We start from the raw sequence: 15735 nt of genomic DNA, 5'->3' as shown, positions 1-15735 counted from the left end.
GGATCAGTGTGTTTATGACACTATTTTGAATGGATCAGCAAAAAGTGCTGAAACAGTTTTGCAGATATTTTCTGATTATTATGTGGATAGTCGTTTTTATTCCATTCATGAGTTAATACCAAAGTATCACCTTAAAAGGCTACTTGGCTATTGTAAACAAATGCTTAGGGAAAAAAATGTATAATTCTACAGCCTGTAAAACTGCCTTTTTTTAAATTGATCATTCAAAAACCAAGTTCTCACAGATTCTACTCCTCCTCGAGACTTACTTTGTCACTATTCTTTACCACATCATCTGCTAGATGCAAAATATGAGTTCATATATGATTTCATAAAAACAATATATTTTTCTTTCTGCTATGTTTAATAACTATAGAATAATCTGAGCTAAGATTACAAAGTCACTATGGGTTTTAAAAAAAATTAAAAATCACACTTTAGCTTCAGCATTACTTCTCTTGTCAGAATTAATTTTTGGAGGCAAAAAAGAACAGAAGTGATATTTAATCATACCTGAGAGACTGATCCAGTGTCATTCCTGTAAAATCAAAAAACTTCAGATATTCTTCTGCAACTAGTTTGCTAAATTCATTGCTATAAGAAAACAGGATAGACTCTGTTATTAAAGTTGAAGCTATTAAACAAGACAACACACACGGACACATTCAGACACCAGCCTTGGTACAGAACGTACTTCTTGCCTAGGTGCTTTGCGACATCCGATCTTTTGAATCTGTCTAGTTGATAAAGGCGTTTGGCCAACCTTTTGGCTGCTTCTATGTTGCTGCTGGTACCATTACTGAGACTTTCTGAGGTCTCCTTTTCCAGAATTTCAGTGCTCCCCATCTCAGAATGAGTCTTTAGTAGTGCTGTTTTTACCCCAGCATTGCTGTGAGAATTGATAAAGAAGAAAAAAATTAAAAAGATTTTTCTTATGTGACAAAAAAAGGAAAACAGCTGATGAAATTATCATATTGTAGCAATAAATGAAAAACTTTTAAATGGGATAGTTTTAGGCTTAATTATTCATAAAACTATTTACAGCAATATATTTCAATGTACTGAAGAAGTGATTGCTTAAACCCCTTATGAGCAGTTAGGACCTTTACATTTTTAAAAATACAGAGGACTCTAGTTACCTTCATGTTTCTGTGAGTTGTATCTAGTGATATTCACTGTATAAGTAATTTAAAAAGAAAATTTTCAAATATTAATTCACTTAAAAATAATAAACCCATTTCATGGCATGCCTGGGTGGCTCAGTCGGTTGAGCATCTGACTTCGACTCAGGTCATGATCTCATGGTCTGTGAGTTCGAGCCCCACATCGGGCTCTGTGCTGGCAGCTCAGAGCCTGGAGCCTGCTTCGGATTCTGTGTCTGCCTCGCTCTCTGCCCCTCCCCCACTCATGCTCGCTCTCTCTCTCTCTCTCTGTCAAAATAAATAAACATTAAAAAAAAGTAAAAAAAATAATAAACCCATTTCAATGATATAAATATTTTATTAAAAATAATTTTCCAAAATAATAACATTAAATTTAATGAGAAAAGCAATAATTATTTCCATTTTTTACATATTTCTTTCATAGTTGGCTTACTAGAAGACAGCTGGATTCTCACTGCCACTTCTATATTTAATTTGTAAACAATAATATTGTTTTGGTTGAAATATATTAAGAAAATCCAGGGATACCTGGGTGGCTCAGTTGGTTAAGCATCCAACTCTGGATTTTGGCTTAGGTCATGATCTCCTGGTTCATGATATTAAGCCCTGCACTGGGCTCTGTGCTGGCAGTGATTCTTGAGATTCTCTCTCTCTCTCCCTCTCCCTCTCTCTCTCTCTGCCCCTCCCCTGCTCTCTCATGCTGACTCTCTCTCAAAATAAATAAATAAACCTTAAAAAAAAGAAAGAAAATCCAGCTTATTAGTTAGAAAAATAAGAAGTATTTTAATCTTTTACAGATAATTATATTCTTTTTTTTTATAGGACACCAAAAAAAAAAACAAGGGATAGTTTCTTAAATGTTAGTTGCAATAAAGTATCAATTAACCTTTTGTACTCACATTAAAATTTGTCTTACACTTTACTTTTTCTTAAGATTTTATTTTTAAGTAATCTCTACACTCAACATGGGGCTCAAACTCATGACTCCAAGATCAAAAGTCACATGCTCCAGTGACTGAGCCAGCCAGGTGCCCCTGTCTTACACTTTAAATGGATCTTTTACCCAGGCATGATTCTGCATCATACATTGGTCATTTGCAAAATATGTTACACATTTCACTATATAATACTTTTATTTATTTTTTTAAAAATTTTTTTTTCAACGTTTTTATTTATTTTTGGGACAGAGAGAGACAGAGCATGAACGGGGGAGGGGCAGAGAGAGAGGGAGACACAGAATCGGAAACAGGCTCCAGGCTCCGAGCCATCCGCCCAGAGCCTGACGCGGGGCTCGAACTCACGGATCGCGAGATCGTGACCTGGCTGAAGTCGGACGCTTAACCGACTGCGCCACCCAGGCGCCCCCATAATACTTTTAAAAGTTACATTTATTAAACGCCATGATTATCTTCAGAGAAGTCTTCAAGTATTGAAAAGATATCAAAGTTTTGGTGGCAGACAGAAATATTCCAAAATTCTAATTTTTGACTGAAAGCTCAAATTGTACTGTTGGCAACAAATATAGTCAGTAGTTTTCTTAAAGTATTAATAGACTCACTCTATCAATTTTTGAGAAAATGTCTGCCAATAATCATAGTTTTTCAGTTACACTTTGAAGGAAAACTGGCATTTCACAAAAAGCAACTAGTTTGTAACTCACAACTTAATTACATGTAAGGCTGTCCGAAGGAAAACCATCAGGAGAAGAAGTGCTTTATGCATATTTTCCATTTCATCACATGTGAAAATAAAAAGGAATGGCTAAAATTAACAGCACAGGAAACAACAGATGTTGACAAAGATATGGGGCAAGGGGAACCCTCTTGTACTGTTGGTGGGAATGCAAATTCGAGCAGCCACTCTGGAAAAAATAGAACTACACTACAACCCATCAATTGCACTACTAGGTACTTACCCAAAGGATAAAAAAAATACTGATTTGATAGGTCACATGCATCCAATGTTTATAGCAACATTATCAACAGCCCAATTATGGAACGAGCCCAAATGTCCATTGACTGATGAATGGATAAATAAGATGTGGTATGTATATAGAGTGGAATATTACTCAGCCATCAAAAAGAATGAAACCTTGCTGTATGCAATGGTATGGATGGAGTGTATTATGCTAAAGTGAAATAAGTCAGTCTGAGAAAGACAAATCCCGTAAGATTTCACTCATATGTGGAATTTAAGAAACAAAATAGATGAACATAAAAGAAAAAAAAGAGAGGGAGGCAAACCAAAAAACAAATTCTTAACTATAGAGAACAAACTGAGGGTTGCTGTAAGGGAGGCAGATAGGGGGATGGCCTTAGGTGATGGCGATTAAGGAGGGCACTTGTGATGAGCACTGGGTGTTACATGTAAGTGATCAATCACTAAGTTCTACTCCTGAAACCATTACTACACTATGTGTTAACTAGAATTTAAATAAAAACTTGAAACAAACAAAAAAGTTATGTACAAAAAGGTTAAAATGTAATTATTTTGTACTGCTTTATAAAGGAATTTTCAGGTGAGTTTTGTTTCTTTGAGTACATGGTAATGAAGAATATAATAACAACTTGGAAAGTTTGGTGCCACTACCTTTGTGTTAGAGGCCCTCCCTAAGGAATGTGGTGAAAACCTCAAGACTAGGAAAGGCAACCTGGCTATGTGTGTGTGTGGGTGACATTCCTCAAGACTCTGTAACATAGACCGCCCATGCAGACTGTATTTTACCATATATGGGAAAGAAAGGAGCAAAACTTGTACAAAAAGCAACCCCCCACTGCATTTGGGGCTCAGCCTTTTGGGTCTTAGCCCATCGAGCCAGTGCTGGCATCAATAAAGCTGCTTCCTAGAAAGAAAAGCCTGGGTGTCCCGACTCTCTGTGTGTGACTCACTGCTACACCTTGATTTGTGCTAAAGCCCCCTCCATTGTTTTCGTACCATCAGTGTAAATATCAATACAGTGAAAAAGGAAAATAATGCTGTACTCCTATTATAAAATAGCTTTGACCTCATTAACCTCCTGAAAGAGTCACAATAAGCCCCACTGACCACACTGTAAGAACCTCTGCTCTAGAAAGGGGTCACAAATTAGAACCTGGCTATAGAATGCTACATAATGCATTTGTAACACTAAACCAACAAGAATATAGTAACTTCCAAATCCTCACTTTAACTTGGAAAATAGGCAAAGATGTGTTCATGATAAACAACTATGCTTACGTAGCCTTCCAATGTACTTACCACAGACCCTAAACCTGACACTGTCTGTAATGAACCAGACAGTAAATATTTCAGACAAGGCCTCATAACGTCTCTGTTATATATGCTTCTTTCTTTTTGTTGTTTTTTTCTTTTTTTTCTTCAACCTTTCAAAACTTAAAAGCCATTCTAGGCTAGGCTGAACAGGCTCACAGGCCTAATTTTGTGTGTTTTTGCTCTATCCCATAGTTCTTTAACTTAGCCTGAATTATAAGTAACCATTTATTGTCTAAATCAGGACACTCTGAAGAAGGAACAGGGATAATAAAATCATTAAATATGTAATTATAATTGTTACGAAGTTTGAGTCATTGCCAATAAAAAATTAGTTGTAAACTTACAGCATACAATAAATGACAAAAATCATTATAGCAAAAATGAATAGATTTTTAAGCAAAATTGCTCAATCTCTATTTTTGTCACTTATTCTACCTAACTTACAATATCCCATTTCCTACTACCAACTAGCTAAGTGGCAGCCTCGCAGATTCATGTTCACTATCACTCAAAGGCAGTTCCAGCCAGTGCACACCAAGTAGCTCCTAAGGGCTGTGCAGTCCCAGACCTCCCTAACCACTGACAGACCTGAGGGAATTGAATGCCCCTTGCAACTCCTCTCCAAGCTCCCTTATCAGCAAGTCTTCCACATGCTGTCCTTGAAAGTCAGTGATATGGGGAGGGATAAAGAGAGAGGTTATCCCACTTTGTCTTTTAGACTCAACTATGTGAAAATGATGAGGGAGCATAAGGCAAACTGACAGGCCCAAATACTCCCTACTCCCAGGTGGGGTATGTTTACCATTCCTTAGGCACTCCTGGCTGCCCAAGAACAAAGGAAAAGGGGAAAAGTAAATGGTTAACTGATAGAGATAACAGTCATGCAGGACATGGGTCTCCATCAATTTACAAATATCTTAGTAAATTACAAGAAAAAGTCAGTCTTATCAACAGCCTAATCTCCAGAAACCTATAGATTCACTCAGTTTCCTAGAGCCCCAACATCACCTCTCCATAGTGATGTGGGAAACAAAGGCAGAAGGAAATGGCAGATAAAATTAAATTTCCTTATAACCTGAAGCCCAGACAACTACTTGAGGCTAGCAGAGTAAAACATTTCTCCAGGAGCTCCCAACGTCTTATTGTTAATGCTTTGTTGAGGGAAAAACAACCTTAGCTTGCCAATAGCGAGGCCTCCAGTACCCTGTGAGGCTTCTTTAATATGAAAAGCTCTTGGAAACTTCCACTTGATTTTTACCTTCCCTCAACTCCCAAGTATATAACCAGTCTGTCCTCATGGTCCCTGGAAGCTCTTCCTGCCCAGGGGTCCTGTCCCTTACTTTAATTAAATTACCTTTTTTGCACCAAAGACGTCTTCAAGAATTCTTTCTTGGCCATCAGTTATGAACCCCACAAACCCCACCATCACCCCAAAAACTCATCAAAAATTCTGTTCAATGCACATTTCAACTTCACACATTCCAGAGGAAACTGCAGAGAAGCTACAAGTACCAAGCGGAAGCTTATCAAACCCAGACTGACTTCATTTTTTAAAGTCAAACTAAAATGTTAAGCCACAGTCAATGCCAGGACAACACACAAACTGGAATTGCTCTAGGCAAACTAAGATGTTTGATAATGCTTCTTTAAACAATTAGCCACCTTAAACAGTTTTCCAACAGAAGTAGATGCCAATTAAAATAAACTGCTACATTATGATGAAATCCTCATGCAAGTACATTTAAGTATTTTTTCATCCTAAACCTTCCTCTACAGAGTTACCACCCACTTTTATAAAATTTATCCTATCAGAAAGCTGAATGTTTAATTATATACAGCAAACCTATAATCAGTAAACTCATATTAGAAAATTCTTTTAAAGGGCAACTTACATTTTGTGTTTTCCCACATAAGTGGTAGAAATGTAAAATATTTATTCTAAGAACTGTTTTAGTTTCAATCAAGTAATTTTTTTATAATTATAAAAGAAAATCCCTGGAGTTGTGTTCTCATGCATTCTTACTCTATATATTAGCTATCGCGTGAAAAAAAGAAACAAGTGTCAAAGAATTTTCTTTTCAATTAAACTGCTACTTATTCTTTTCCATGACAAATTCATGGCATATATTTAATCACTCTATGTAAAGAGTATAATTATACTACATGTACAGTACTACAAAGATTTTCTTCAGATATAAGAGACTTATCCCAATGAACATATATTTTTTAAAATGTAGTGGTCAAAGTCATTCCTATTTCTTATTTTTCATTCCTCATGTTTGCTTCCTCTTTCTGCTCTCTTGCCTGTCCCAGTCTATTTCACCTCATTTTCCCCACATTCACAAAAGGAGGTAATTTTCAAATCTGTACAAATCAGACTTTTCTGGATCTTCTTGAAAAAACCTTTAGTAAAAAAGAAATGAGGAATAAAGTGAAGATAAATACCTCCATTCCTAGGTGGTTTCATTCTGCCCCATTTCACAATTTATGAGATTATTTGAACAAGAACAGAGACTGTTTCTTTTAAGTCAGAAGCCTAGCAATACAATGGCAATACATACTCACCAGCAATCAGACAGACACCAAAAAGAACCCATCCCAGAGCCTAGCATGCCTGGGCCATACTTAATCTTATAAGCCCCTTCCCAGCACTCTTTGCTCCACAATTCCAGTGTCTGCTGGTCCACTAGGGCTTCTAAGGAACTAGCTCCCTATGAGGTCATATTATTATGACCTCATCTTCTTGGCAGAGTGCTTGCTGTTGGGGTTTGTGTAATGATTTTACAACCCCAATAAAAACAGGAACCAGAACACAGGGGCCACTGTATATCAAGAGCAGAAACAACAATGGCAGCCCAGCCTTGTTCATACTTGATAAAGCAAACTGGATGATGCCTCTCAGCAGGAATAACACCCCATTTTTTTTCCTAGAATAAAGAAGACATTGTCCATCTAGTCTGTTGAATATTAGATGCTTTCAGTAGTTTGAATTTTCCTTTTCTTGCTAGCTTCTTTTTTCTTCTTGATCAAGTAACTTTATAATCTCATAAGGTGAAATCCCTAATAGTCACTTAAATGTAGAAAAAACTTCCTCAAAGGTTCTCACTGTGTTCTAGAAAATGCTTCACTGGGGCTTGTACCTCATACCTCCAAACAAATGTGGTATCATCAAAAGAATGATCAGATCATTGAGTCTGATCACCAGGCATTCTCATAACCTTTTTATCATACTATGATTGCCACATTTCCTAAAAAAAAAAAAAAAAAAAAAAAAACCCACTTAAATCTGATTTTCATAAAACAAAAAAATAGTTTTTTAGTGTATCTCAAATACTGCATGGGACATATAGGGACATCACAGGGGACCTAAAAAAATCATTGAATGTTTATCTGAAATTCAAATTTAACTGGCCATCCTATATTTTACCTAGATTTACCTAGTAATGTTATCTTCTAAAATGTTTGTTCTAAAATTATTTGAAGACTTCCAATAATGGTGTTCTCTGTCAACTGGTAGTGTGTTTCACAATCAGATTCCTTATGAGAATATTTTGACTTACTTATGTGATTTAATTTTTATTCTTACTATTGTTCTACAGTTTCATCAAGACCTTCTCTCAGTTGCCTATGATCTACTGATCTTCTCTAATCTAAATGCAAAAGGAAAACCCTCTTTTCTCTGCATACTTTACCAGCCTGCATACTGCCACCAAAGCTGTAATAATATGTCTCCTTTATAAAAATCCTACACAAGATAAAAATCTATATTCTGTAGCATGTCAGATTGTTGGGAAAATAAGTAAAGTTATGCACCATAAGATGGTTGACGGGACTAACATAAGCTATAGTCTCTAGCTTAGAGACTCCTCTTCCAGGTTCTTCTTCCTACCCTGTTTGCCCTGTGTGCCAAATTACTACTAATGCATAATGCGGAAGTAACAAACGATAAATTGTCCCCCATTTTTGTGTTCGGGACTTAGACCTCTGGAGAGGGATCTCCTCTGAGCCTGCTGGTGTAAAATAAAACTCTGATTCACCAAGATCTCCAAGTGCTGCTTGATTTTTCTGCCAGCAATCCAGCCTGGTTCCATAACAAGATAAGAACACTCACAAGCTGACCCCCAACTGCTTATTTAGATTTATGATCTACCATTTTCTTCATGCTTGGGCCACACAGGAATATTAGCTGTGCCTTCTTGTTATCCTACCCTAAAATTCTGGGGTGCCCCATTCTGCAAATTCTTACTGATTCTACAAGAGCCCAGGTGAAATAACTTTTTCAAGAATCCTACTCCAACTCACCCCTGCCGCAGTCTCAGCCTGATAAATTACCTTTATTCTAGCTCTGCTTTTAAAAGTCCCATCTCTCTCACCTACTACAATCTTGAATTTCACTTTGTATCCCATCACAAGAATAGGCTGAAGTTATTCAATAGCCATCTGTTAGAGGGATCCAAGAATTGAGCAACTACCGGTGCCCACTGCCCCCACTATCCTCTATGCTATACTATCAATGACATGTAGCACTAACTTTCTAACTCATTATGACTAATCCTGAAATGTTCTAGAGGCACTGATGTCAGCAGAGGGTACCAGTTATGTTGCCTGATTTCATATTTACTTTGAATTTAAATTTTTAAAAATTCTTTAAACTTTTATTGAATATAACTAGGATTAAAAAACTAAACTAGGCTAAGGTGTCAAAGCATTTCCTGCCTCCATTTATAAAGTATACCTAGGGAATTGTGCATAGAAAACAACAACAAACAGCCACCTAGTTCAAATTTTATACTATATAAGCTGGGTAAAGGCCAGTCAGAAGAATCCCAAAGAGAGGAAAGAAATGACTCCAGTAGCAAGCAGAATGAAAAGGCCAGAGGGAGCAATACGACCCTGGCACCATTCTTCAGGCTGAAAATACAGATGGCAAAGGCCTGGAACCAACAAACTCAGGAAAGCTGGTACAAATGCAGAGCTTTCCTGGCCAGAATGAACGTCAGTCAAAAAGAGTTCTAAGTAAGTCATAAGCAAGGTACACATAAAATCCTGAAGTCTAAATTGCCTTTAAGAAAGAAAAGGAGGGGTGCCTGCATGGCTCAGTCAGTTGAGCATCCGACTTCAGCTTAGGTCTTGATCTCACAGTTTCTGGGTTCCAGCCCTGCATCAGGCTCTGTGCTGACAGCTTGGAGACTGGAGCCTGCTTTGGATTCTGTGTCTCTCTCTCTGCTCCTCCCCTGCTCGTGTTCTGTCTCTCTCTGTCTCTCAAAAATAAATGTTAAAAAAAGGAAAGGAAAGGAAAGGAAAGGAAAGGAAAGGAAAGGAAAGGAATTCTTCTTGGCCATCATCATGCAGGACATTTATTTTTCAGGCACTGCAGAGGTAGCACATGATCTAATCTTGGAGGAAATGTAAATGAGAAATTATTCAGAACAGCTACAACACCTCCATGATACACACTCACCTTGCAGCATCTAACAGTGATTAAGCACTTACTTTGTGCCAGCCACTGAGATAAGTGCTTACTAGAAACTGTCTAGTAATCCTAGAAACCATCTCTAATCCTCAATAACCTTATAAAGTAGGCAGTAGTACACCCATTTTACAGATGGAAACTGAGGCACAGACCTGGACACGAACAATAGTACTCCAGTACCCAAGTACTTTATATCCTTTACTACTATAATTTTGCTACTGTTAGGCATTTTCTGGTTCGTTTTTGCTGATTCAACAAATATGGTAGAAAACCCCAGGGGAGATAAAAATAAACAAACATAATAAATGAAAAAAATTACATATATATATATATATATATATATATATAGTATGTTAGAAGGTAATAATTGCTATGGAAAAATAATAGAACAAAGAAAGAGAGATGAAAAATCTTAGTTTGAGGAAAGGGGTAGATAATAGATATAGATATAGATACAGATAGATACAGATACAGATACAGATATATAGATATAGATATAGATATTGATATAGATATATTTAAGTTTATTTATTTATTTTGAGAGAGAGGGGAGAAGGATGGCAGAGAGAGAGAGAGAGAGAGAGAGAGAGAGAGAGAGAGAGAGAATCCCAAGCATGCTGTGTGCTGTCAGCGAGGAGCCAGACATGGGGCTCCAACTCACAAACTGTGATATCATGACCTGAGCTGAAATCAAGAGGTGGATGATAGACTGAGCCACCCAAGCACCCATTTTTATTCATAAGGTGGTCATGGGAAGTGTGAGCAAATTGAAGGGTGGAGGTGCCATCAATTAACATAGGGAAGACCAAAGTTGGCACAGGTTTAAGAGAAAGAAGTTCCACATTAGGGAAGGGAAACAAAAATAATATAAAAACAGGGAGGGGAACAAAACAGAAGAGACTCATAAATATGGAGAACAAACTGAGGGTTACTGGAGGGGTTGTAGGAGGGGGGGATGGGCTAAATGGGTAAGGGGCACTAAGGAATCTACTCCTGAAATCATCGTTGCACTATATGCTAATTTGGATGTAAATTTTAAAAAATAAATGAAATTTTTAAAAAAAGAGAAAGAAGTTCCATTTTAGACATATTAACTTTGAGGTCTCCATTAGATATCCAAGAAGATATGGGAATATGGCATATGTAATACTTTCACAAAAGACATGTACCTGGGCCCTACCTGGGAATTTTCAGACTGTTGGCCTGAGGGGGGGCTTAGCATTTTCTTTTTAAGCTCCAAGATGATTCTGATGTGATATCAGGATTTTTAGCCACCACTGGAACCCATGAAAAAGCACTATAGGTCTGAAGAGGGGAAATGGAGAGATGTGGATTTTGATCAGATCAATTTTCTTTGTAACATGGGGGAATAACTGTAGGGAGACAAAACTGAAGGCAGAGAGACCAGCTAGGAAAGTTATCAAAATACTCTGGCTAAGAGACAAGAACCTGAAATTGAAAGATAATTCATACAAATATTAAAAAACACCTGCTCTGAATGAGATTTAGAAAGTAAAATGAAAGAACATAATAGTGATTTGGAATGTGTATGGAGTTGTGTTCAGAGAGCAGAAGGCTAACTCTACTTAGAACCTGAGCAGAATATGTTGACTACCAACCAAGATAACAAATACAAGAGGAAGAAGAGGTAATGTGTGCAAGAGCGCACACACACATGCACATGCAGAAACAAGAGACAGAAAGAGAAAAGAGCGTTGAGTTTGGTTTGAAGATGCAGTAATATAAGGTGTCTATAGGACATCCAGGCAGACCTATCTAGTAGCCACAGCAATCATCCATTACCTGTGGGAACTCAATACAGGCATAGCAGTTACCTCCATCAATTTGGATAGGGTCACCTGGTGAAAGGCTGTAATATCTGATCTGACCAAAAAACCCAGAAATGTGCCAACAAAGAAATATGTCTAACAGTGTATTCATTTGAGCACAATTCCACTACAGCAAAAGAATTAAGAGGTCTCCTTTCATTTATTAATGAGATTCTACATGCAAGTGCTTAGTTTGCCAGTCAGTAACAATTATTTATTTAGAAGATGCTAAAAGCAAGTATTTGCCAAAATCTCCAGTTAGTTAGATGGCCGAGGTTCAAACAATGGTTCTATCACTCACCAGAGTTGATAGTAAACTCATGATTCTCTGTGAGCCTCAGTTTTTTCATCTATGAAATGGAGATTAACAATACCAACTCCCCAAGGTGTTGTGAAGATTAAATGAGTAGATGCATGGTTGGCACAGAGTAAACCATAAATGTTAGCTGCCATCACCAGAGCATCACTACTTTTCCCTACATCCTTAAGATTATTATTTAGTTATTTGGATGATCACATGAGATAATTACATCAGGCAGTATTTTATTAAATGTAAACTGCTATTTGTATTGTATATAAATGTTCATTAGCTCTGAGTAGAAATTAATCCTTGACATCTCTAAAGAAAACTGCCTCAAATTTTTGACATTTACATAGAATACATCTCTCTAGATGGGACTGCATTTTACTTATAAATGACTTCAGGAACTTTATAAGAGAACCATAAACAAAATCTAACTATAGAAACTCCTAATGGCTATTTCTCTGTTCAGCATGGAGAACATAATTCAGTTTCTAAAACTGAAGAACTGTAATAAGTGTCACCAAGAGGTTCTGCCTCCTTAGGATACTTTTTAAACTTCATTCATTTCACTCAGTCCTGCATTCAGTATTCCATACAAGGGCCCCAACATGCAAGGCAGTGGTACAGAAACTGATCAAATTTACCAATTTGCTTATTTACAATAAATAATTGAAACCTTTACTATTCTGGAGCCTTGAACTCCTCTGGAGGAATGATCCAGATGGTGCAGGTTTATTTTGTTGGGTTTTTTTGGTTTGTTTTTTGCTTTTTTTTTTTTTTTTTTTTTTTTTTTTGCTTTTTGCCTTTATGCCTTTTGAGATTTTGCTTTGTTTTGATTTTCCATATTAAACTACAGCTTTTCTGGGTCAGCTCTCAAATGAGAATGTAATTTTGCAGAAATATTAACAAGTCAATTTTAATACAACTACATCATAAAAACTTGAGGTGAATCATGTGCAAATCAACTATTACTAGATGTCTAGCTTGATAAATAAGGAGAAAAATGATGTAAAAACATTTACATGTTCAGTATTTGCACAGAAGCTTCAGTGAATGAATCCATGAATCCCAATTCCAGTGGACAAGAAAGAAGAGTGAATCATTCACAGATGGACTAACTTGTTTTCCTAGAATGCTATTAAAATGTCACTGTATATTCTAGGTGTACATCTTTCATGAGATACAGCTTTTGGCTATGTTACTTCACTGCCATGATATGGCATTAAAAATCTCTAATGACACCATATCACTCTCTATCCTGACAAAAGGAAATAAGAGGAGCAACTGTATTCCACATCCCTGTAAAATCCATAAGTAGACAGTCTGAAGTTGACCATATCCTTTAATGACTGTGATTATGCACTGCACACTCTGCTGGAAACTGGATGGATGGTGTGAATTTAGACAAAACACTCATATCTCTACCAAGAAAACACTAGCTTATCCCCCATGCCAAGATATTACATCCCTTCTTGTTTCTCCACATTCAAATTCTCTAACTTAAAAAATGTTCACTTAAAGGAAGGCAATAACACTCTAAAGAAAGGAATGTATACATACATCAATAAATCATAAACTCATCGTAACATACCCTCCTTTGACTGAGGAGGAAGGAGGTACTACTTGGTAACGTGACATACGAGAAAGAAAGACATGTAAAACTAAACTGCCAGGGCCCAGTAACCTCACTCTTGGGATTTAGCATCCTTATTGCCTAATGCAATACAATGATAAGCAAGAAAGTTTAATTTAATACCCTTAGGGAGATTATTTACAATAACAGAGAATGAGGTAAAATCTATACTTCCAAAGAAAATTTATAAAAGGGAATGTCAAATTTTTGAAAGCCAAAACTTACTTGGACTAGCAAATGTTTGCTTTTTCTCTCTGAAATCACTACCAACTAAAAAGAGAAAGACAACAGACAAATACTACTCACATACAATTCCATATAACAAGAAAACTAATGATAGTGACTGATTTTGTGTAGGCTTATAATAATATTATTCCTTAGTGCTTCCCTCTATAGAGGCCCATTCAATGATACAATCTATTAAACAAAATAAGCCATTTCAAAAGCAAAATTCCCGAATAATCATTTGAAAACTCAAGACATTCTTTATTGTTAGTTCAATCATAATTATGTAATTTTTAAAAATTTTACCTGATACTTGAAAATCAGTTTTCTATCACTATGGTTATATTATTGAGGAAAAGTTATGATTAAAAAATAATGTTTTTAAAGTGCCATATTCTGCTCCTTCATACCACAGAGGGGGAAAAAGGCTCAATTCTAATTTAAAAATATGAAGCACTGACTAAAACTAAAAGACAACTGACGGAATGGGAGAAGACATTTGCAAATGATATATCAGATAAAGGGTTAGTATCAAAATCTATAAAGAATTAACCAAATTAAACACCCAAAAATCAAATAATCCGGTGAAGAAATGGCCAGAAGACATGAATGGACACTTTTCCAAAGAAGACTCCAGATGGCCAAAAGACACATGAAAAGATCCTCAACATCACTCATCATCAGGGAAATACAAATCAAAACCACATTGAGATACCACCTCATGCCAGAGTGGCTAAAATTAACAACTCAGGAAACAACAAATGTTGGCGAGGATGTGGAGAAATGGGAACCCTCTTGCACTGTTGGTGGGAATGCAAACAAGTGCGGCCACTCTGGAAAACAGTGCGGAGGTTCCTCAAAAAATTAAAAATGGAATTACCCTATGACCCAGCAATAGCACTACTAGGAATTTATCCAAAGGATACAGGAGTGATGATTCATAGGGGCACATGTACCCCAATGTTTATAACAGTGCTATCAACAATAGCCAAATTACAGAAAGAGCCCAAATGTCCATCATTGATGAATGGATAAAAAAGATGTGGTTTATATATACAATGGAATATTACTTGGCAGTGAGAAAGAATGAAGTCTTGCCATTTGCAACAATGTGGATGGAACTGGAGGGTATTATGCTAAGTGAAATAAGTCAGGCAGGTAAAGACAGATATATGTTTTCACTCATATGTGGAATCTGAGAAACTTAAAAGACCATGGGGGGAGGGTAGGGGAAAAAATAGTTTCAAGAGGGAGACAAACCAGTAAGAGACTCTTAAATACAGAGAATAAACTGAGGGTTGATAGGGGGTGGGAGAGAGGGGGAAATGGGTGATGGGCATTGAGGAGGGTACTCGTTGGGATGAGAACTGGGTATTGTTTGTAAGCGATAAATCATGGGAATCTACTTCCAAAGCCAAGAGCACACTGTATACACTGTATGTTAGCTAACTTGACAACAAATTATATTTTTTTAAAAAAGAAAAGCTTTATTTAAATTTCAAAGTGTTATAAAAAATATTAGAGATAATTGTTAATAAAGGGAGAGGCTGAATGGCAAAAAAAAAACCTTTATGTAAACTGCAAAGTGCTGTAAAAATATTAGATGATTATTAACAAATGGAGAGGCTGGATGGCTATAAATAAATAAATTAATAAAAATGAAAAAGCACTGAATTACTTTTAGTGGGATCTTAAACCATCTTCTAATTATTTATGTTAATAGATGTTCCACATGCAATAAATAATTTTTAAGCAAAAATGTATCTTCTGTCCACATTTTTACTGCACTGAATTAGTATTAGTATATATTCATTGGGCAACAGAAGGTGGTCTAGGATTTTCCAGTGAGGGACTGT

The 15735-nt window shown here is 36.5% G+C and overlaps 1 protein-coding gene across 1 annotated transcript in view; it reads right to left on the bottom strand.

Annotated features, from left to right (window-relative positions):
- PSD3 (pleckstrin and Sec7 domain containing 3) overlaps positions 1 to 15735 on the bottom strand; it is a 553196-nt gene that overhangs the window by 363464 nt on the left and 173997 nt on the right. The window contains exons 7-8 of the mRNA XM_047092318.1: positions 695 to 889; positions 514 to 594 (exon numbers count right to left, since the gene is read on the bottom strand). Coding sequence (XP_046948274.1) covers positions 514 to 594; positions 695 to 889 — 276 coding nt within the window. The remainder of the gene's footprint in view (positions 1 to 513; positions 595 to 694; positions 890 to 15735) is intronic.

This window comes from Lynx rufus, unplaced genomic scaffold (genome assembly GCF_022079265.1).
Source record: "Lynx rufus isolate CCGP_SWC_20201006 ecotype Redwood Valley unplaced genomic scaffold, mLynRuf1.p SCAF_3, whole genome shotgun sequence".
NCBI lineage: Eukaryota > Metazoa > Chordata > Mammalia > Carnivora > Felidae > Lynx > Lynx rufus.
The sequence above is the reverse complement of the archived record's forward strand: the minus strand, read 5'-3'. Positions and strand labels throughout refer to the sequence as shown.